This window comes from Chlorocebus sabaeus, chromosome 25 (genome assembly GCF_047675955.1).
Source record: "Chlorocebus sabaeus isolate Y175 chromosome 25, mChlSab1.0.hap1, whole genome shotgun sequence".
Taxonomy (NCBI): domain Eukaryota; kingdom Metazoa; phylum Chordata; class Mammalia; order Primates; family Cercopithecidae; genus Chlorocebus; species Chlorocebus sabaeus.
The window spans coordinates 3,713,303-3,736,434 of record NC_132928.1 but is presented as its reverse complement, the minus strand read 5'-3'; the positions used below and the strand labels follow the sequence as shown (position 1 = coordinate 3,736,434).

General features: G+C 49.9%; 1 protein-coding gene and 1 long non-coding RNA gene across 7 annotated transcripts in view; one reads left to right on the top strand and one right to left on the bottom strand.

Moving 5' to 3' along the window:
• TMEM63A (transmembrane protein 63A) overlaps positions 1–23,132 on the bottom strand; it is a 36,418-nt gene that overhangs the window by 2,268 nt on the left and 11,018 nt on the right. For 2 of the 6 annotated variants that reach the window (XM_073011475.1, XM_007988288.3), the window contains 18 exons: positions 22,801–22,838; positions 19,955–20,097; positions 19,165–19,216; positions 18,628–18,736; positions 17,953–18,023; positions 14,513–14,593; positions 14,197–14,320; positions 13,960–14,093; positions 12,566–12,703; positions 10,917–11,070; positions 8,646–8,752; positions 8,388–8,474; positions 7,594–7,656; positions 5,337–5,499; positions 4,366–4,471; positions 1,991–2,158; positions 1,065–1,180; positions 660–722 (listed from right to left, as the gene is read on the bottom strand). In XM_073011475.1, coding sequence (XP_072867576.1) covers positions 660–722; positions 1,065–1,180; positions 1,991–2,158; positions 4,366–4,471; positions 5,337–5,499; positions 7,594–7,656; positions 8,388–8,474; positions 8,646–8,752; positions 10,917–11,070; positions 12,566–12,703; positions 13,960–14,093; positions 14,197–14,320; positions 14,513–14,593; positions 17,953–18,023; positions 18,628–18,736; positions 19,165–19,216; positions 19,955–20,097; positions 22,801–22,838 — 1,917 coding nt within the window. Of the gene's footprint in view, positions 1–659; positions 1,181–1,990; positions 2,159–4,365; positions 4,472–5,336; positions 5,500–7,593; positions 7,657–8,387; positions 8,475–8,645; positions 8,753–10,916; positions 11,071–12,565; positions 12,704–13,959; positions 14,094–14,196; positions 14,321–14,512; positions 14,594–17,952; positions 18,024–18,627; positions 18,737–19,164; positions 19,217–19,954; positions 20,098–22,800; positions 22,839–23,132 lie in introns of all 6 variants that reach the window. The other 4 variants (XR_496366.3, XR_005236054.2, XM_007988286.3 and 1 more) reach the window with 3 other exon arrangements.
• Positions 7,644–9,075, top strand: LOC103230003 (uncharacterized). The gene is made up of 3 exons (XR_012091170.1): positions 7,644–7,883; positions 8,368–8,490; positions 8,972–9,075. It is a non-coding gene; the product is annotated as an uncharacterized lncRNA (long non-coding RNA).

Here is a 23,132-nt window from a genome sequence, read left to right as displayed (position 1 = left end):
GAGCCTGACACCTGGGAGGCAGTCACCAGAAAGAACCCTGCAGATGAGGTCGGCTCTGTCCTGGCCCCGGCTGTCAGGAAGGCCAGTGGCCACAGCTCTGGAACCCTGGAGCTCTGTTTTCCCTTACCAGCCCCACCCTAGGAGCAGGACCCTGGAGGCAGGGAGAACCGGGAAGACAAGGAGCCTTCAGAGGAAGACCCCACGGTGCAATGTTCATTTCTTGAATTCAAAGGGAAGTCTGTCTGACACCCTCTTGGAACCTAGTGGAGGACCTCGCATAGGCAGGTGGACTGCTGATGACAAACTTTGTCAAACCCTAGCGCCTTACCATGTGCCTTCACTAAAGCCTCAAACTCACCAGCTATTAAATATGCAGAGAAGGACATCTCCCAGGTGTCAGAGCAGGGAACTGAAACCAAGGGGGATGGCCATGAACCGAGACAAGACTCATTATCTCCTCAACAGTTTCAAATATGCAGGTTAAAATACCCAGGGGGACCGGGATTCCTTCTCTGCCATTAATTCACAGACCTGCCTGCCATGTGATCTTAGCAAGAGATCATCAAAGCACATTTGCTGGGGCCCATCTGGTTGGGACTGTTACAACCAAAGCAAAAAAGGGCGACAAGCTCGGAAGCTGAGGGGCACAGACAGCTTACTGTGAACGGTGGAGGCATGTGGGCCTCTGCCTCACTTCCTTTGTCACTTGCAGGCTCTTCTGTCTGCAGATAACAGCAAAAACTTGCAATGATAAACAAAACTGATCTCTGTGAACGAACACCCTCCAAACACAGAGACTATTAACACCCGGAATAATAGTACCAGCTGGCACCAAGCTCCCTGGCAGCCTGAGAGAGGATGGGGTGGGGGAGTGCAGTGATGAGGGGAGCAAGGGAAGCTACACATGGCACCCAACCACCCACGCCTTTCCCATGGAGAAGCAGAATCTGGAGAAGGCTGCTGCTGTGTTGATACGGACAAGGGGGGGAGGCGTTGAGAGCGAGCCCGTCCCACCATCTGTTCCTCCCAGGGCTTGACGGGGCAGTGGGGTCGGGGACCTTTACTTTGTAGTTCAGAGGGCTGAGGTGCTTGAAGCATCCAAAGCAGGTGTGAGCCAGGCAGACCAGGATGGTGAGCAGCAGCACCAGGAAGGTGAACAGAGTGGCAGGGGCTTTCATACCTGGGGACAGAGGGTGGCTAGCCTTGGGGTGGGCAGGGAGGGGCCACCACCTACCCTCACCCTGCTGAGGAAGGGGCCACACCTGGTGTGGAAACTGCCTGTGACTTATCCCTCAGGCAGAAAACAAAAGTAAGGCCTAACCCCCACCCCTAGCCCTCAACTCCAGCAGCAAGGATGGTGTCTTCACAGCCAGGAGCACACAGAGGGACCCACTGAATGGCTGGCATCATCCCTGGTTGGATTTCAGGCACTGGGATGCCAAGTCAATGGCAATTCACCAGCCTCCTTGCTGGGTCTGTTCCCTCCAGTCTCCAGTGCCCTGGGCTAGGGAGGATGGACTGTCCCACACCCCCAGTCTGACCAGGGCAGACATAACTTTCCCCCAGGAGTCAGTTTTCTCTCCTCCATGTCCCCACCTCTTCCATGCCAGGAGATACAAGGAGCCGGGTCCAACCACCACCCTCAAAGGGCAATCTGGATCAGCTTCCCCATTTCCTCTGATTCAGTCCCTGCACAGCTGATAACGGCACTGTCTTCTCTCCAGGGACGTATGGGACAATTGTCCAGGCCTTCACAAGGGTTACACCTGCACTCGGGCTAGCTTAGGAGCTCAGCTGTCACCACCACACCCAACCAGCCCTCACTCTGGGTATCCTGTTTTGATTGGACACCTAACCAGTCCTCACTCTGGGCACACATTCTGACTGGATGCCAAGCTGATGCTGTGAAAGCAATGGGGGATCTGACTGGCTGGTGGGGATGCAGGGATGGGAGGCCAAGGGCTGGCCCCAGGTTGGAAGGGCCACTCACCCAGGCGCAGGAAGGAAAAGAAGTAGAGCCAGAAGAGGCATAGGATGGGGGCTGCCAAGGCCTGGTTCACAGCAGCAAAGTGTATCCCCTTCTCCAGCTTGGCTGGGAGGTAGACAAAGTAGAGGTTGTGCCGGTCCACCATGTGCTTGAGCAGGATGTAGATGAGGCCTGCAGGGGATGGGGCTGTGAGCTGGAGACCTTGCAGGGCCACACAGACACCTCTGCCCTCTTCCTCTCAGGGGCGGCTGTTTTGGCAAGGAGCCAGGACTGGGGCTGCTGCTCTACTGCTTGAACACAAAATGAGGCATCCTGCACCTCTGGCTGCTAGTTTTGTTTCTCTTTCTCTCTCCTACCCGCTTCCTCACTTCTCTGTGACCCCAAGGTGTAGGGGATCGGTCAGGGTGGTGGGAGAAAATTTAAGACAAAGTTATAGAAAATAGACACAAACCTTGTAAGGCCGAGAGGTTTGCATAACTTCAGTAAAGGGTTTGGCTGAAGGCAGCTGAATTCTCTCAAAAGCTTAGGGCGTAGATACATAGGAATGTGGGGGAGTTTACCCAAATAGCTTGTTTACTCATGTGGTCCTGAGACCAACCTTTGATCATCCACAGGTGCAGACTCAGGCAGCAGAGCCCCTTAGCTGCACTGACAGGCAAAATATCTGTCAGTGTATGTCTTTCATTCGTCGCTGGATCAGGGTCTGTGGGACGGACCCCACACCAAGGGAGTCACAGTGTCTGTGATCCTGTCCCCACAGAACACTAACATTCCAGAATCATCTTGGAAAGAGGCTGTTTCACACTTGGATGTCTGACCTCAATTCCTCCCCAGCTCTTCCCATGCTGAGCCCCCGTATGTCAGTGCTCCCACACCCCTGGCCTTCTCCCACCCAGCTGATCCCCGCCCTCATCAGTCAACAGAGAATGAGGCCCAAGGATCTTACCCCAGGGGTGGCACAGGAACGCACATGGGGGACCAACAGAAAGTGGGTGCTGCCTTTTCTATTATGCCAGGTTCTTTTTGAGACGGAGTCTCGCTCTTGTTGCTCAGGCTGGAGTGCAGTGGTGCAATCTTGGCTCACTGCAACCTCTCCCTCCTGGGTTCAAGTGATTCTCCTGCCTCAGCCTCCCAAGTAGCTGGGATTATAGGCGCCTGCCACCATGCCCAGTTAATTTTTGTATTTTTAGTAGAGACACGGTTTCACCATGTTGGCCAGGTTGTTCTTGAACTCTTAACCTCAGATGATCCACTGCTTAGGCCTCCCAAAGTGCCGGGATTACAGGAGTGAGCCATCGTGCCTGGTCCCAGGTTCTTTTTTAAAAAACAAATTTTGTTTTGAAAGTGTAAATACTGTAAATTTTTAAAACTATACAAGAGAGTATACAGTGAAACCTAAAACAACTTCTCCCCCTAAACCTCAGCTATCGCTGCCAGCAGTCTCTTGGGTCTTCTGTTTCCTTCTAGAGCCTTTCATTCATCTGCCAGCTCAAGAGGATTTTTTTTTTCTTTTAATTTCAGTGGCCAGGACCTTGGTCTTTAAACAGTCCTGAGTTCAAATCCTGGTTCTCCTGCTTACTAACAACATATGAAGTTCTTTATCTGTGAAGGGGGAATAGAAACAAGACCTGCCTTGTAGGATAAGGTGTGGGAGCATGCCATACGGGGCTCTGCATGGGAAGGGCTGGGGAGGAATTGAGGCCAGACATCCAAGTGTGAAACAGCCTCTTTCCAAGACAATTCTGGAGGCAGGCATCTGCCGGAGTGAAAGCAGCACAAGAGCTTTGATTGTGACTGTTTTACTTGCTGCTAAAGAAATCAACCATGAACGACGTGGTCACTGGGCAGAGAACCTCAGACCAGAAGTACTGAGAGAGGTCCTAGCTGAGGGCCAGTGGGAGGAATTCATTTAAAAATGAATGAGGCCAGGCACAGTGGCTCATATCTGTAATCCCGGCACTTTGGGAGGCTGAGGCGGGTGGATCACCTGAGGTCAGGAGTTCAAGATCAGCCTGGCCAACATGGTGAAACCCCATCTCTGCTAAAAATACAAAAAATTAGGGAGGCATGGTGGTGGGCACCTGTAATCCCAGCTACTCAGGAGGCTGAGGTGGGAGGATGGCTTGAGCCCAGGAGGTGGGGGTTGCAGTGAGCCAAGATCATGCCACTCCAGCCTGGGTATCAGCATGAGACCCTGTCTCTAAACAAAAAAAGAAAGAAATGAGTGAAATTTGGTGTCATGTGGGTCTTTGGCAGCTTGTGGCTCTTGTGGCTGTGGTTTTGGGAACTCCAACCTGGGCACAATTGTTAGCTGTCCCCGAGAGGCTTGGTGCAATCAGCCGTCCACGTACCCTGGGAGAGGCTCCAGGGCCACTCACCAAATGGCGCAATGATGGGACAGGTGATGCTGTAGGCCATGATGACAGTGAAGACACACAGCATCCACGCATACATGGCTCCAAACTCGTACTGGAAGGCCTGGTTCTGGGAGAAGGAGGTGGTGAGGAGCTCATGGACTTGTTCCACATCAAACACCCTTTTGTGCTCTCCAAGTGGTGAGGGGAGAGCGGGGTAGAGGACTTTGGAAATAGGAGATGCGTGGCTCCACGCCTCCCAAGGTCCTTCCCATCCCTCCCAGCCTGCCCTGCTTCACTCAGCGCACCCAGCCCTCCTGAGGCACGGTGATGCATGTTTGCTAGTGCACCCTTCGTTCCAATCCTGTCCACCCAACAGGCATGTGAGCCCCTGGAGAGAAGAGGTGGTCAGGGAAGAGGTATAGAGTGACTCCAGCCCTTCTAGCAGGGGATCCTGGGCCAGCTTCGTTCGTGCCTTTGTGAAATCAGGATACTAGCAGTGCCCGGCTCATAAGGGGCTGAGAATGAAATGAAGGAATGCAGCACTTCTCCCACTTTCCTCGCGCAGTGCCCACCATGGCAGAGGAGAAGAAAAGAGAATCCCACACCCTCCGGTTCAGGGAATCCTGGAATAAATGCCATAAGCCAAAAATGCCTTTGACATCTGAGGTTTGGCTAAGAATTTATGCAAATGGGCACCCATGGAAAAAGAGTCTGTTGGTTTGAGTTGTATGTATGTATGTGTGTGATCAAACTGTTTCAAATGCCAGAGTCCCAAACTCTCTCCTCCAGCCTGTGAGCTAGAGAGGAGGCTGGAGGAGACCATGCCTGCCTGGGCCCGGGTTTGAGAAGCACTTAGCCCAGTGCCTGCATTAGTGGGTAGTTGGGTAAATGCTACCCATTAGTGAGGGTAGTGGGGGTGAGAGGCCCTCGGGTCAGTGAAGGGGGACATGGGAGGGAGTCAGAGGCACAGCCCTGGGCCCAGGGGATGGCACCTGCTTGACATTCCTGCGGTCGGCAGCCGTCTTGGCCATGATCATGCGGAAGGTGTAGAGGATGAGGCCTGGCAGCCGCAGCAGCTCCATGCCATTGCCGATGAAGGCCGAGGCGATGACGTAGTTCACAAAGAAGGCGCCCTGGTCAGGCAGGAAGACACACCTGGGGAAACCGGGGCCCAGGTCTGTGAGCTGAGAGCTGCTCTTGGAGGGAGAGGAGGGGCTCCTAGGCTGGGCAGGAGCAGAAAGCCCCTGGGAGGGCTGTATAGTCTTCCGTTCATTCAGCACATATTTGGAGAACACATCTGTGTACCAAGTACCTTTCCAGATATAGAGAACAGAACAAAGCCCCTGCCCCCACTCTCTTGAAATTCACATTCTAGCTGGGGGCACAAAGAAGCAAACAAACAAATATTCCATATGCTGGGGGTGGTGAGTCCTAGAGGAAAATAAAGCAGGGAGGGTTCCTATGTTATACAAGGGTTGGAGGAGCCTTTCTTACAAGGTGATACACGTGCAGAGATGTGAAGAAGTGAAGGAGCAAGTCATCCCAAAACCTGGGAAGACAGGATTCCAGGGAAAGGGAACAACATATAAGACGCCTGAGGATGCCCTCGTCTGCTGCACATCCAGGAAGAACAAAAGGGCAGGTGGGGCTGGACAGCAGTGGGCTGAGGGAAGGCAGAAGACAAGGCTGAAAGGGGCTGGGGACAGACCCAGGGCAAGGGATCTGTTCCGATGGGGTCAGGAAGACTACACAGATGGCCGCTGTGTGATCCCCACGTGGGGCAAGGGCAGTTGTGATGGAAGTGGTGAGATATGGAGGGATTCTGGATCTACTTTAGAGAGAGAGCTGTCAGGATTTGCTGATAGGCTGGGTATGGCATGGGAGGGATAGAAAGGAAACAAGGTGAACTTTGAGGTTTTTTGCCAAAACAGTTAGAAAAACAATATGGAATGGGGAAAGTTATAGAGTAGCAGATTTGAGGGTAAAAGTCAGGAGTCTGGTTTTGGGCAGGTAACATCCGTGGCACCCAGTAAAACTCCATCTGGAATTTGAGGTGGGCAGTTGGGTTATCAGCCTGGAGGTGCAGGCTAGAGGCATAAATGTGGATGTTGTCCGCATAAGTTAATTCAGGAGCAGTCTCATGGCATGGAAGCCATGGGTTCAGCTGAAGTCACCTAGAGAGGCAGTGTGGACCCAGAACTGGGGGCTGAGCCTTCAGGCAGCCAAAATCTAGAGTTGGGGAGATGGGAAAGAACCCACCAAGGAGGGTGACAAGAGCATGCCGCCGGATGAGACAGCCAAGGCAGAGCTTCGAGAAGGAAGGCTTGGATAAATGTGTCAGATGTCGCTGATAGATCATAAGATGAGAATTGAGTTGGTCACTGGATTTGTCAATCTGAAAGTCACTGTCAACCTAGACTATTGCTGGTTGTATGTATGTGTGTCTGTCATAGCCGCCAGCTCCCAACTCATCAGCTTACTCAGCAAGAACTCATTTAAAATAACTCACCCCATCCTTACAGGTAAGCACATTCTTTTAGGAAAGTCAATGCCAAGCCTCTGGGCCTATATTAAGACCTAACGTATAGTCTGTAGAGGCTGGGGTTGAATCCCAGCTCTGTTCCTTAACTGGCTGGGTAGACTTGGGCAAGTTATTCAACATCCCCGAACCTCAGTCTCCTCATCTGTAAAATGGAGAGAATAATAGTATCTTCCTCATAGCTCATTGTAAAGATTCAGTGAGAAAAAGATGCATAAAGCATTTAGCGTAGTGCTATTACTGTTAAGTGGCATGGTGTAAGTTTAAAATACTAACAAGGATACATCGGCAGTAAGTTTAATTCTATTCTGGCAAAAATAATCCCCAGAGCCCAGAGGCATCCCGGTTGCCATGTTTAATTTTCTCCTTTCCCCATTCCCTGGCACCACTGAGACACAGCAATTCCTTCTCCCCACGTGGCTCTGTGCTCAGTAAGTTTCAAAGAATGAATGAGACAGCTGCTAATTGAGTTCTGGCCTAAAAAATTAACCACATTTCTGCAAGCATAGCACAAAGTGGGTCAGCTCCCACCGTGTTTACCAGGAACCTGGAAGGGTGGAGGTGAGGCCCCAAGCCCTGCTGTCTGGGGAGAAAGATGCCTGTTCGGAAGCATAGGCTACGAGCACCCCTACCCACCCCACTGCAGCCCTAGCCCCTGTGGGACTCTCACCCAGAGCCATGGCTCCAAAACTCAACTTGGCAATACTCACTCCAACCTGATGGAAGCCTTCGAGGAAGTTTTGTCAAAGAGCCACCGGAAGAAAAAGTCTAGACTGAAAAACAAAGGAACTCCCTAAGAGTTTATTTCCAGCATTCCATATTGTCACTACATATGCTTTCATTTTCTTTTGCTCTAAAAACAGGCCAAAGCTCGAGATCGACTTTTGTTCTCAACGATGCATTACTGCAGCATGACCTGTCACAGTCTGCTTTAACAGAAACTTCCTTCCTTGAGATAAACAAAGCCATAATGAGGCCCTCCCTAAGTGGAAGGTCCTTGGTAAGTTTCATTTTCTTTTTTCTTTTGTAAAGATGGGGTTCCGCCATATTGCCCAGGCTGGAACTCCTGGACTCAAGCGATCTGCCCACCTCGGCCTCCTAAAATGCTAGGATTACAGGCATAAGCCACCGTGCCTGGTCACAAAATTTTCAAGCTGTTTTTTCTTTTCTTTTCTTTTCTTTCTTTTTTGTTTTTTGGTTTTATTTAGACACAGTCTCACGCCTGTAATCCCAGCACTTTGGGAGGCCAAGGCGGGTGGATCACCTGAGTCAGGAGCTCGAGACCAGCCTGACCAATATGGTGTTATTTTCTTTTTTAAAGAAGAACAATCATATTGCCAGAAGAATCAATGACCCAGCCCTACTGCACGCCAAGAGGTTGTGACACACTTAGATATTGTTAGAGGTTTGCTTCTGCTACCAAACCATTTGTATTCTCCTGGGGACAGTGCTCTCCTGATGTGACTCTTATTCTGAATTTACAGCAGGAGGTGGTGGCATATACCTGGTGAGACCCAGGGAGGGCAGGATCAGCACCATGAAGATCAAGAATATGTAGACTTTGGTCATCATGATCTGGTTTTCCCCTGACCTGCAGGAAGTCAAAGGTGAGTACTCACAGTCCCCCAGATGCTCCAGGTGCCCCCAGTGAGGCCCCTGCCATGTGCCCATTGGCTGAGCAGTTGGGGGACAGGGTGTGGACAAGGGAGTGGTCAGACAAATATGTCTTAGGGGCAGGGCCTCAGGACTCCCGGGTACTCACTTGGTCCAGTGAGACTCCAGCAGTGTAGAGTAGTAGACAATGGAGGGGAGCAGAGCCGAGAAGGACCAGAGCAGGAGGGTAGGGAAGAACTGGCTGATGATTGGGTTCTAGGAGAAAGGTCCACAGCAGAGAGAGTCACAGGGGCCGTGGGCCACACGGCTCTGAGGCCATGACCTATTGGCACGGTCGCTCAGTGGACTCCCGGGGTAGGAGTTTGTCATCTCTGACCCCCAGAACCAACACTGTGCCAGGTACAGAGCTGGTAGTCCATAAATGTTGGCTGAATAATCAGTAACAGCACCTTATATTTGTATACCTCCTCACAGCACAGCAAAGAAAGCAATTTCACATACAAGTAAACGCCACTTATCTGACTAAACAGATTAAATAACCTTCTCTGCTCCCTATACAAAACAAATGACTGATGCCATGGGAAGACTGAACACTGAAGGCCTGGAGTCCTGGCTGGGGGCATGGGGCGGGCAGGGGGTGCCCTGCCTGCTCAGCTCCCACTGGTCCAGCTGCAGCATATCAGGACTCTACTGTGTGTGTCCACAATCCTGCTGTTTGTTACTGTGATTATATGAGCTGACTGACTTATTACTGTCACTTATTAGATGAACATAAAAATAGAGAGAAATTTTCTTTGAAAACTAAGTTGGATACTTTGGAAAGACTTGATAAAAGTCAATTTCTTAAAAAAAAAAAAAAACGCTGTTAATTAGATGAGAGTAAATTAACGATAAAAGATCAAGGGATATGCGATCTAGGAAGTTTCTATATTCAGAATGGCTCTGCAAATATCTAAATTCTTCCTTTACTTTAAAGAAGGCAACACTGGAATCACAAAACAATGAAATAAGGAGGGGTTGATGTAAAATAGACAAAGGGGAGCTCTTACCAGCAGATCCATCCTCAAAAGAATAGGCCTGTCCCTCTATTAAAAGATTGGCAAAGGAATGCATGTTTATAATACCTGCTTGAAATCTTAAACAAAACTGCTGAATTTCTACTTAGGTAAACTATTTATGGAGTCAGATAAGAGCTTCAACCACACATCAGCTCATTGATTATCATGACAACAGCCTTGCGTCCTGTATAATAGGGCAGGTGTTTTAACTCCAGTCCTTGGATGAAAAACTGAGGTTCAGAATTCATCAGATGGGGAGAATGGCAAAGTGAGGACAAGGAGGCCCTCCTGCCCAGTGTGCTTTCCCAGAGAATGAGTAACCAAATGCAAAGTGAAATTTAAAAAGAAAAAAAATTTAGGGAGATGGCTTGGCAAAGTTAATCATGAGACACCAATAGCTTTTTGAGTAAATGCCAGTTGAGTGTTTGGCTGTTATCTCATTGACTCATCTACGATTTTTGAAAATCATTCATTACCTATACAGAATAAATAGTTTTTGTTGTTTTTTTTGTTTTTGTTGTTTTTTTTTTTTTAAGATGGAGTTTCGTTCTTGTTGCCCAGGCTGGGGTGCAGTGGTGTAATCTCGGCTCACTGCAACCTCCACCTCCCGGTTCAAGCAATTCTCCGCCTCAGCCTCCTGAGTATCTGGGATTACAGGCGCCCACCAACACACCTGGCTAATTTTTGTATTTTTTAGTAGAGACGGGGTTTTGCCATGTTGGCCAGGCTAGTCTTGAACTCCTGACCTCAGGTGATCCGCCTGCCTTGGCTTCCCAAAGTGCTGGGATTACAGGCGTGAGCTACTGCGCCTGGCCCCAGAATAGTTTTATAGCAAGGTCATTAGCAACTAAAATGTAAAAGAAATAATTTGTGATCCTGCCACCTCCAATCAACGAAGCTCTTTTCCTTCCTTCCTGGCCCCTCCCCGTAGTGTCCATGATAGACATGCCTCACTGGTACATCCCTGCTTCTGTCAGGAGCCCTGCATGGGTGCCACAAAATCTACACAATTTTTAATGGATGCTTAATATTCTACCAAACTGAATAGACCTCATTCAACTCAAATGGTCCCCACCATTGAGTATTTAGATACAGTCTATTAAAATATATATGTATGCATGTGTGTGTGTATATATATACATATAATGTGTGTGTGTGTGTGTATGGCATTACTATAAAGACATTGAAATAAATGTGGCCATGCCTGCTCAGGGCTTAAAAGCAAGGATGTGAGCTGAGTGACATGACCCCCTGGTTTAGTTTCCCGCATACACCCCACTCTTGTCCCCATTCCTTCCCCACCCACCAAGCCCTCTTCTCACCAGCTCTCCTGGGAGGGGCCTTGCAGAACAGTTACTCACATTCAGCGCATGGATGGGTTTGGTGACATTAAACTTGTCCATGGTGGACAGGATGATGGAGGGTGTGGTCAGGAAAAACAGCCCCAGGAAGAGGGTGAAGTTGATGCCCAGCCACTGTAGCCACCAGCGGAGGCCCTGGATAGAGAGGTTCTTCCTGCAGTGGGGAGAGGGGACACAGGTCTCCAGGCTTGTCTCCCAGTGCTCGTGGCTTAGGTGGGTCAGAAGGTCAGATTTAGGCAGACCAAGAGACTAGCCTGGGGGCAAGTTCTCCGCACTGACCTTGAACTACAGAAAGGCCAAGTCTTAGGTCCCCGAGAGCTCAGAGGGAACAAAGGTTATTCTCTCAGATGTGGCTCCCCAGCTATAGTGTGGGGGCCAGAACCTACCCAAAGAGATGGCATGAGCACCCAAGCAGGCCAAATAAGGCCTTTTTTTTTTTTTTTTTCTGGAAACAGAGTCTCGCTCAGTCATCCAGGCTAGAGTGCAGTGGTGTGATCTCGGCTCACTGCAACCTCTGCCTCCCAGGTTCAAGCAATTCTCCTGCTCAGTCTCCCATGTAGCTGGGACTACAGGCATGTACCACCACACCCAGCTAATTTTTTTGTATTTTTAGTAAAGACAGGGTTTCACCATGTGACCCAGAGTGGTCTTGAACTCCTGAGCTCAGGCAGTCCACCCACCTCAGCCTCTCAAAGTGCTAGGATTACAGGTGTAAGCCACCATGCCCAGCCCCAGCATGGCACTTCTTAGACACATCTCCAATGCTTTGTGACTAATGACACATTCTTCCCAAGGGGGCTATGGCTGGGGTGCAGGGACGACGGAGGCAGGGACAAAGCAGCAAAGGCATAGCTTGCACCTGCCCTGGCCTCTCATCCCAAAGAACAGACCCACAAAGCAATCCTGAGTTTAGGAAGCCCTGTGAACCAAAGAGCAAAACTGTTGAAGGCAGAACTAGAACCGAGCAGAGAGGAGCAACTCAAGCTCATTCTGTGCAAGGAGTTGAGGCAGAGCTGGACAGGCAGCTGCGCTGGGTCTTGTGCTGGGTTCCCTTACCCTCAGCACAGCACTGGAGGCTCACCATGGCCCCCATGGACACAGCTCAGCTCACCAGCACAGCTCCAGGCTGACACTGGACCTAAGTAAGACTGCACAAGCTGCATGTGGCTACTGAGCATTTGAAATGTGGCTGGTATGAATTGAGAGGTGCTAGAAGTGTAAAATACACACCAGATTTTGAAGACTAAGTGTGAAAAAGAGAATGTAAAACATCTCACATTTTTCAAAAATTGATTGCATGTTGAAATAACAGTTTGAATATATTGGGTGAGATAAATTATTAAAATTAATTTCAACTGTTTCTTTTTACCTTTTTAGCATGGCTATTAGGAAATTTAAAATTACATTCAGAGCTGGCATTATATTTCTGCTGGGTAGCACTTGAATGCTAGGGAGGAACACTGGAGGGAAGGGCTGGGCAGATACCCCAGTTGGGCCACACTGAGCACATCACAGCATCATGGCCCAGAGAGTTGCAGATGTGTGGAGATCTCCATTGACTGCCAGGTCACACCTGTGCTCCAGGTGATGGGCAGCTCCCACCAGGAACCCAGGCCTCTTTCCCACCTCTCCCTGGTCTAGGAGCTCACCAGCAGATGTCCTCAGGGTCAGCGGCAAAGGTGACTGTCCACTTGGAGGTACAGAGCTCTCTGCTATGGGAGGACGGCTGGGGCTCACCTTTGCACTGAAGGCTCTGACACTTGCAGGCATTGAAATCTTTCAGGATGCTGCAAGGAAATGTAGAAACAGCCAGGCCCAGGCTCCTCAGGTTACCATGGCAAGTGAGGACTGAGTAGGAGTGGCAAGCAGTGACACAGGACCTTTGCTTTGTTGTGATTAGTGTATTATGAGTAATGCTATGTAAGAGGCACCATGCTAGCACACTGTGTGGAGAATTTTGTTTAATCCTCGCAACCACCAGCAAGAAAGGGAGTAGTACTATTCCCATTTTACAGATAAGGAAACTGAGGGCAACACATCCCAACACACTGCTCTTCCATAGGGCCATCCCCCTCCACCCTGCCTGTTAAGCTGGAGCTCTGATCAATGCTACTGCCAAGCCAGTGGCTCACCTTTTCATTCTGTCACTTTTTCCCCAGGCCCAAGGGTAGCAATAGACCGCGTTACACACTGCCTGTTCCCAAGCTTCCCTCCTCAAGGCTCCCACCTCGACCCTCACCATCTCAACAGGTCACAGCTTTTCCTCCTTTAACTTCCCATAAGGAGCCCAGCAGCCCCTCTACTCCTGCCTCAGATGCCTTCCCCTTTCCTCCTGCCCCAGTGTCTGCAGGGAGGCAGGAAGTCCTGTGTGAGTCCATTCCCAGTGTCACAATGCCCGGGGCAGAGAAGGCAGGGGGAGGGGCAGTGGCTGGACACCTCCTTTCGGCACCCCTCTTCCAACCCACCCCCTGCTGCTCCTAAGGCGAGATGACACTGAGACCACAGGCATGAGAGCCTAGAGTCCCATGCAAAGGGCCACTGTGAAAAGCCACTCCCCAGGATCGAGCTTCCGAGCTTCCGACTGCAGTGAGCGCCCCAGCGTGCCCCAGGGGTCTTCCCCACAGCTTTGCGTTTGTGGGAAGGTGGGGAGCCACAGACAGAAGGATCTGTGGTCCAGAGCAGATGTCTGAAAGGAGGGTGCCTCCATCTCCTGTCAGGGAAGGCTGGCACATGAAGCCAACAGGATGGGTCCAGGGCAGCAGGGAAGAGCCCGGCAGTGGGGCCAAGCCACATCAGCTTGAGGGGGTTGGCCAGAATCACCCACTCCATGGATGCTGCCCACACCCCCACCACCTGTCACACAAACATGGGCTGGGCTGGCCGAAAGTGAGTGTGGGTGGCTGAGGGAGGAGAAGGAAACACCACAGACAAATCCCAGGGATGGTGGGTCAGCAGTACCATCTCTGCCCAAGAGGGACAGTGAGTTATCTGGAGGGGAACAGGGAGTCATCCAAGAAGGGGTCTGGGATGTGCCCACACTCACTAGGTGGCCATGGACTTCTCCTGGAAGGTGACAAAGGCCATTCCCAGGGGCTGGTCCTGGACGTGGCATTCTTCCTCTGTGATCCTCTCCAGCAGCCTGTCCTTCATCCGCGTATAGTAAGAGATGGCGTCTTCCTGCCAGAAGACACATCCCATTGGGAGGATGTGGCCCCAAGCAGGTGTCTGGGGCACCCCCAAGCCAATGCCTGCGCTTCCAGCCGGGGAGCGGGGCCCTTACCCACTCACAGCCCAGCACTTCGCAGCAGCAAAACTGGCCACAGGGCTTGGGGTTGATGAGGGTCCGCTGGCCTGTCTTCACCTGCAGGTTCGTGTAATAGGTCAGGCTCTTCTCAGTCTTCTTTCTGTAGGGGTGGGAGCAGGGGCACAAACTTTAGATTCAGAATCCTGTGGCAGAGACCCCCACACCCACAGTTCAACCATCGGTTGCTAGGGGAGAAGGAGGAGTCCAGGGCTTCCCTCCTCCCCTCTTAGCTGGGGGATGCAAGGCCAGCAAGGAAGGAGTGGGCATCTCGCAAAGCCCGCCCGCCACTCACCTCTCCTTGCACAAGTAGATCAGTTTGGCCACGTTGTAGCACAGCTGGACATCAACCACCTCACACGTGGGGTACGCATCCCTGTGGCCAGGGAGAGAAGGAGGCAAAAGATGCCATTGGATAAGAAAACACCCTAAGCAGGAGACATGCCCACAAATCCAAGGGAAAGGATGGCAGAGTGATCTCGCTGCTGGTTTCTGTGCCAGCAGAGACTTCTCTTCTGTCTTTTATCCTCCAAAAGGGGGAAATTTTGAAATTTAATACAAAGAGGGCTTTTGTTTTGTTTTGTTTTGTTTTGTTTAGAGACAGGGTCTCACTCTGTCACCCAGGCTGCAGTACAGTGGCACAATCAAGGCTCACTGAAGCCTCAACCTTCTGGGCTCAATCAGTCGCCCCACCTCAGCCTCCCGAGTAGCTGGGACTGCAGGCACATGCCACCAGGCTGATTTTTTTTTTTTTTTTTTGTAGAGACGGGGTCTCTCTGTGTTGCCCAGGCTGATTTCGAACTCCTGGCCTCAAGCACTCCTCCTGTCTCACCCTCCCAAAGTGCTGGGATTGTAAGCATGAGTCACCGCACCCCACTAGCCTTTTTTAGTAGTTTAAGCTAACTGCCTGGAACTGACAAGTTTATACCCACTTGGCTTGCAATCAGCTGGCACTTCTCCTGGGGAAAAATGAACATATCACTATCCCCTCTGAAGACCCAAAGGAATAGATTTATTGTTTGTGCTAGGTCAGTATCTACCTTGAGCCCTCACTGAAATCCTATTCAGGTAGGCTTTTTTAAGGTCACAGACCTTTCAGAAAGTCTAATGAAAGCAAAAGACCTTCAGACCAAAAAATGTCTACACACATATTAACAACCAGCAAGGCCGGGTGCGGTGGCTCATGCCTGTAATCCCAGCACTTTGGGAGGCTGAGACGGGTGGATCACTTGAGGTCAGGAGTTTGAGACCAGTCTGGCCAATGTGGTGAAACCCCACCTCTACTAAAAATACAAAAATTAGCCAGGTGTGGTGGCGCACACCTGTAATCCAGCTACTCGGGAGGCTGGGGCACGAGAATTGCTTGAACCTAGGAGGCGGAGGTTGCAGTGAGCAAGACTGCCCCACTCCAGCCTGGGCGACAGAGTAAGACTCTGTCTCAAAAAAAAAAAAAAAAAAAAAAAGAACCAGCAAAATACATACTCACTATTGACCACATATTGTTACATATATTGATTTATTTAATCCTCATTATAACCTGTGAGGTTTTGTCCCCATTTTACCGATGAGTAAACTGAGGCCCACAGAGGTAAGTGGCTTGCACCCAAGATCACACAGCTAGTAAGTGTCTGAGCCAGGAGGTGAATATAGGCAACCTGGCTCCAAGATCAATGCTCGTGGCCACCATGCAATACCCCGTCACCGTACACGCAAAATTATACATACAATTCCAGGGGATTCCAGAACCATGTAAATCCGCACCTACCACCTGCCAGGCACTGTTCTAGGTGCTGGTAACAGGGCCTGGATGTGCTTACATTTTAGTGAGAGAGAGCACCCATAGGTATGTCAATCATGAAATTAAACAGTAGGACAATTTCTGGTCTCAATAACAGCTGTGAGGAAGAAAACTGCAATTTAAGCATCCCTGCTTGAAAGGCAAATTCACACATCAATCCCCACGGATTGCAACAGCATTCACTAAAAAGGCCTCCTAAAATAGAGGAAAGCGTGAGTCATGCAATGTTTGTATGAGAATGAGGAGACTTTTTTTTTCTCTTCAAAGTTATACATTAAGTGGAATTACTGTTTCCAGGTGTTGCCTAGCAGGCAACTTTGGGGAGTTGCTTTAAAGAAATGGAGAAAAATGATTCTGGTATGGAGTATTTACATATTAGTAAATATTTCTAAAATACTTAAGAGTTTCTAAAGAAGTTGTTCTAATTTTACACATTCAATTTACAATTCTGTCTAGTAATTTCCTTAGCAAGTGCTTTCTTCATAAATAGTGCAAAGTTAAAGTGTAGCCAGCTCCTAGTCCGTGCAACAAATTAGTGGCTGCTGAATTGATAAGGAATGAAGAGAGGCCGGACATGGTGGCTCACGCCTGTAATCCCAGCACTTTGGGAGGGCAAGGCAGGAGGATCACTTGAGCCCTGCAATTCGAGACCAGCCTGGGCAACATAGCAAGACTCTATCTCCACTAAAAATTTAAAAATTAGCTGCGTGTGGTGGCATGTGTCTGCAGTCCCAGCTACTTGGGAGGCTGAGGCAGGAAGCTCCCTTGAGTCCAGAATTTGAGGCTGCAATGAGCTATGACTGCACTACTGCACTCTAGCCTGGGCAACAGAGCACGACCCTGTCTCTAAAAAAATAAGATAATAAAAAAAGGAATGAAGAAAGAATAAAATGTCAGCTCCTAAGCCCAGCCTTCAGGTCCTCCAGCATGGGGTCCTGGGAGCCTTCCCGGCCTGCTTACCCTGCCCCCGCACCCCACCTCCACCTTTCCTGATGCTCTGGGCCTTCCCCCGCATTCCTGGCTGCACACGTAATCTCCTCACAGGAAAGCCTTTCTTCCAGCCTCCATCTGCAAGAATTGGTGCTGCAGATCCTCAAAGGGAGCCGCTGGAAAGGTGGTTCTACCAGGGAGAGCCTGGACTCAGACACAGTGCTCACTCAACAGACACCCACTGCGTGGGTGGACAAACCAGCAAACGCAGAGATGGCCCTGAGGTCCTTCCACCTGTGAGACCCTAGCCCTGTGGGTCTGTACAAATGCTCAGCTCACGTCTCTTATTCTGCAAAGGTGATGCTAAGAACCCCGGGGTGAACACTTTTTGTTCCCCCGTATGCTCTCAAGACGTTTATTTGCACCTACATCCTGGTCTGTGCTCTGGACACTGTGCACAGGCTGCTTGAAGAGGATAGGCTGGGTGCGGTGGCTCAAGCCTGTAATCCCAGCACTTTGGGAGGCCGAGACGGGTGGATCACGAGGTCAGGAGATCGAGACCATCCTGGCTAACACAGTGAAACCCCGTCTCTACTAAAAACTACAAAAAACTAGCCAGGCAAGGTGGCGGGCGCCTGTAGTCCCAGCTACTCGGGAGGCTGAGGCAGGAGAATGGCGTGAACCCGGGAGGTGGAGCTTGCAGTGAGCTGAGATCCGGCCACTGTACTCCAGCCTGGGCAACAGAGCGAGACTCCGTCTCAAAAAAAAAAAAAAAAAAAAAAAAGAAGAGGATAGGCCACCACGGCGCCATTCATTGCACAGCACCAGCAGGGCTGGCATACTGGAGCCACTCCATACACTGTGGCAGGGCCAGGTCCTTCTCAGATCTCATCTGGATACCCAAGCGAGAGATAGCAGGCGCTCACCTAAGGCACTTGCCCTGTGGGTGGGGCTGTGCTGGTCCTACGTGGAGGGGGCTCAGCTCTCCTCCCACCCCGCCTGCTTACCGGAAGTGGCTCTCCACAGTCTCCTTCCTGGCATCTCTGGGGAGTCCTGTGATGAACAGGGTCCGCCTCACCTGTCCAGGAAACACAGTAGGGATAGAAGTCACTCACAAGCCAGTGTGCAGGTATGCTCAGGTTTCCTACCCGACTCCAGCCTCTGGAAAGTAAACAACAGGAAATTAGAAGGCTCCAGTTTTCTCCTTCTGTGGCCGGGAGAGCCCCAAAGCATGTCATTTACACATCATCTTCTTCCAGGCTCTACAAAGAATCCACTTCCAAAGCAACTCTATGAGCCTCCTTTACATGGCAGGAGACCGAGAAAGAGGCGAAGTGACTCAAGTGCGGTCACACAGCAGATCAGAGGAGGACCCAGGCCTGGAACCAAGCCACAGAAGCGCCCCTCCCCTGTGAAGCTGTGGGTGGTAAAGAGAAAGGGCTGCTCTCAACCCAAACTTCTTTACTTAGTACCAGTAACTGTCCAAATCTTGAAACAATCCACCAGGAAATTGTTTTTTTAAAGATGATGCCAAGTGTGAGCAAGAATAAGCAAGCCGGGCTCCTGAGGCCTTCCCAGAGCTCATTGTGGTCAGGGCCTGCAGCAGAGCCTAGGAGGCCCCTCCACTCCAGCTCCCACCTGAGTTCCTCCCAGCACATGTCCCCAAGTCCCACCTCACTCACCAGGTTCTCCTCTTTGTACTTAATGGACTGAGTGTGGTGCCGCATGAAGCCCACGGTGAGGAAGAGGTAAATGACGGCAAAGATGGTATGCAGCCAAATGAGGTCATTGCTGAGGGGGAAACCGCCTGCCATCAGAGCTGGGATCCCAGGCAGGGAGCTGGGGGTGCAGAGCTGGGGCCTGGTTACCCTCAGTGGGCACTGAACTGAGGACCAACAGCTTCATTGCAAGAGATGCCTCCCACAGAGGCTGTGTGGCCAATGCCCCTCAGCCCACAGTGAACACTTCAGAGGGGTCCCTGTTCCTGTTCTGACAAATGAACTCCAGATCCACAGGACCCTCCATGTTTCTTAAAACCCTGGCAAAACAGTGCCTGCCTGTAGCGTGTTCATGCCCACAGCTCAACAACACACTAGCTGCAAGGGGCCTTCAGAACCAGCCGGCTCCCTTTGGAGTACCTTTGGCCTGCCCCGGGCTCCTGACCTGCCTTCTCCTTGGTCTCACCCATCGACACCTATCCCCACAGGCTCCATACTCACTCAGTCTGCAGGTTTGCTATTGTCGTCCTCCCAAAACTGTACGGGTCTTTGTCTGCAGAGAAGCACAGATACTTAGTTCCAGAGTCATGTGGGGAAGCAGAAGGGAGCGTAACCAATCAGCCTGGGTTTGTGGAGCTCTGGGGAGGAGGAGCATGTCTGGACCAGCAGGCAGAGAACGCCTGACTGGTCTTTCCAGAGCTACACCATCAAGGCCTCTGCTTGACACCAACATGTTCCCTGATAACTTCTCAACCTTCCATTGCAGGTAAAGGCAAAATGTGAATTCATTTTGTTTTGAGAAAACTACAAACATCCTACGTTGTTACAAAACCAACGTTGGGAACCACTGGGTATCCTAAGTGGATTCATGGTAGCATTTTGTAAGGTGGATTCTTGCAGTTACCCTTAGATATAATGCCACACCCTGAGTTTAATTAAGTATCATGGATATCTTCTGGGTCCATTAATTGTGACCTCCTAATTTGGGTGAGGGCAGGAAAGTATAAAAGAATCTCTAATAGCCCCTGATTCTGTAAATCTTGGGTGGCTTTTTCCCCTATTTAAATAGAACCAGACATTGATATTGGGGCCCCAGTTTTAGCCTAGGTTTGTGGTAGATTATTCTCCAGATCTTTAATCAGATGGAAATGTTCAGAGAGTCACCCGGAGACCATCTTACATCTGAACTGGAGCAGGATTCCTGGGGTTCTGGTCTACCACAGTGAGCCCTTTCCCTAGGACTGCCACTCTGCCCCATTACAACATAGACAAGGGTGAGGAGGGTCATTACCCAGCAAGTCGCCTGAGAGGTTGACGGGCAGGATGACACATAGGGACAAAAAGCTGACCACCACCAGCAGGAAGATGATGTGCCTCTGGAAGGACAGGTAGTGGATGGCGTCCTCCCCACACCATTCCAGGATCTGGTCATCACTGGGCAAGACACATGTGGAATCTTAATGAGCAGCAGGAACAGGCCCCACGGCTCTGCATGAAGCATCTCATATCATCCTCACCACAATCTTATGAGATGGTTTGATTGTTATCCCCACATTTTTGTTCACATATAAGGAAATAAAGGCACAGGAAATTTGCATAACTTTCAGGATCTCACATGATATAAATTCCAGAGCCCACCATCTTAGCCCCTGTACCATACTTGAGGTAAAGGAACACCAGCAGTCCATCTGATGTTGCTAGAAACATTTGTGCCCAAGTTACGTGTGCGGGAAAGGTACATAAATACAGTCATCTCACAGCCCTGTCCTGCTTCTAAGGAATCACATTCAGAATAAAGTTAGGGCTGGGCGCAGTGGCTCACACCTGTAATCCCAGCACTTTGCTGAGGCAGGTGGATCACCTGAGGTTAGGAGTTCAAGACCAGCCTGGCCAACATGGTGAAACTCTGTCTCTACTAAAAATACAAAATAATAATAATAATAATAATAATAATTAGCCAAGTGTGGTGGTGCACACCTATAATCCCAGCAACTCAGGAGGCTGAGGCAGGAGAATTGCTTAAACCTGGGAGGTGGAGGTTGCAGTGAGCTGAGATCCCGCTACTGCACTCCAGCCTGGGTGACAGAGTGAGATTCCATCTCAAAAAAGAAAAAAAAAAAAAAAAAGAATAAAGTTGGGAATATGCCCAGGCCCCCACCTGTTTCCTGTCTCCCCCTCAAGTGGAGACCTGAGGTAGAGCCAAGAGTCCCAGTCTATCCTACCACCCTGGCCTCCTCCCTGTGTCCCCAGAGATGGGGAGGTGACTTGCTCCACCCTTTCCCACCGCTGGAGTGCTACACTTGGAGGCTCTGGGTCCACTGGGGACTCAGAAAATTCCAGGTTCACACAAGCTAGACTTCTGTGCTACAGAGGGAGAAGGGGCAGGGCACTCTGCTCTTTCCCACTCCCTGAAGGCACTGCTTCTAGGCTGGGAAAGCAGTGCTTTGGGAAGAGCTCAGGGAGGCAAGGGCTGCATCGTAGAAAGACAGATCTGAAAGACGTCAGCGTGGGCTTTACAGTCAGACCACAATGCAATCCAGCCTCCACCTGAGAGGTAAGCAGGTCACGCAGCTTACCTGCCTCTGACCTCAAGCAAGGAAACTGCCCACTGCCTACCTCACTGGCTTAACAGGGGCTCATAAGAGATAATAAGCATCAAACACCTAGCGCTGTACGTGGTATCAGCAGATGCTGAGAAATATGCCTGTTCATATGAGTCATGATTACTATTTATCTAGAGGACAAAGCTTTGCAATTAACTACATTGTTCTCATTTCTAAATAAATTAACTCACCTCCTGCTTCCTCCTGTTCCAGACCAGAGTTGACTGTTTGCCACAGGGCTCTGTCTCCTACCAGTTTCCCTGGGAACAACTCCTACCAAACCGACTATTTACAACATGCTCTCGCATGTATTCATTCCTTTGAATTAGCCTGAGCACATGTTATCCTCAGCCTCCTTCTACAGTTGGGGAAACGGAGGTCCAGAAAGAGGGACTAACTCAACATCCTATAACCACCACATTTCATCAATTCTAAGATGTCATTTTCATATTTCTTTTTTTTTCTTTTTTTTTTTTTGAGACGGAGTTTTGCTCTTTCGTGCAGGCTGGAGTGCAGTAGGGGTGATCTTGGCTCACTGTAACCTCTGCCTCCCGGTTTCAAGTGATTCTCCTGCCTCAGCCTCCCGAGTAGTTGGGATTACAGGCACCCATCACCAAGCCCGGCTAATTTTTGTATTTTTAGTAGAGATGGGGTTTCACCATGTTGGCCAGGCTAGTCTCAAACTCCTGACCTCGTGATCTGCCTGCCTCAGCCTCCCAAAGGGCTGGGATTACAGGCGTGAGCCACTGCAGCCGGGCATATTTCAACTCCTCTGAAATGAGGTGTATCCTATCGTGATAGTTGATGGTAGCTTAGCTGGCAACATTTTCTTGTTCTTAGTGCTATATAAAATAATATGCATCTTACAACAATGACTTCTTAGATTCGATGGAATATGGCAGCAGGTGAGAACCAAGACTCACATCAGTCCCCGCCTCCTGGCTCCCTCCACCACATGAGAGGTAACTAACTGGCTCTTAATCACCTTTAATAATCTTTTACATTTCTCTCCATGGGCCCCATTGAAAAAAAGAAAACTTGTAACCAAATGAATTGAATGTATTATATTTCTTCACTTTTCACTAATTCAAAGACATGCAAACCTGCCTAGGAGAGCTTCCATTGACATCTAATTGGTGTTAAATATTAAGTTGAATAATTAAAGCAAAAAATTAGCTTAGTTTGTGCAGTATTATGAGAGATGAACATATGATTTCCACTGAATATGTTGAAATAAATAAAGTTCATCTCTACCTTCAAGAACTCTTGGGATCCACCTCAATTTGGGAAGCTCCAGGCTCCAGCAGGGACTGTGTGCCCTCCAGCTACAGGCCTCCTTCCTCTGCCCCTGACCCCAGGGGCTGCCTGGCCACCTTGATTCTCAGCCCTCACATACTGCTTTGGACATTAACTGAAAAGTATCTAAGAGACCCCATCTTAAGATCAAGCATCTTGGCTCTTGCCTCTTGACTGGCCAAATACCCAAAAAAACCAGCCCAAAGGCCCCCCAGCAGCTGCCCCATAGTGTACTTACTGCAGACGGAAGATGGCAGTCAGCCAGGGACAGCATCCCTGGAAATGGAGAGAACAGGGATTAGCTTCCAACATCTGTGTCTTTGGGAGGCAGATGTAACTATTGTCTTTGACATTAAATAACCATTTAACCTCCTGTTGTACAAAAAACAGTGCTTTTATCCCATATTCAGCAAGCATGCGCCCAGTACTTCACAATATACACCACATGCCTGGAATTCCTGCTAAAATCTCTTGACAACCTCGTGGTCAAATCACAAAACTTAGATCAAATCTGATGAAAGCTCAGGGCAGCTCTGGGGAAAGTGATGTGGGCTGCTGTTTGATTGTTTA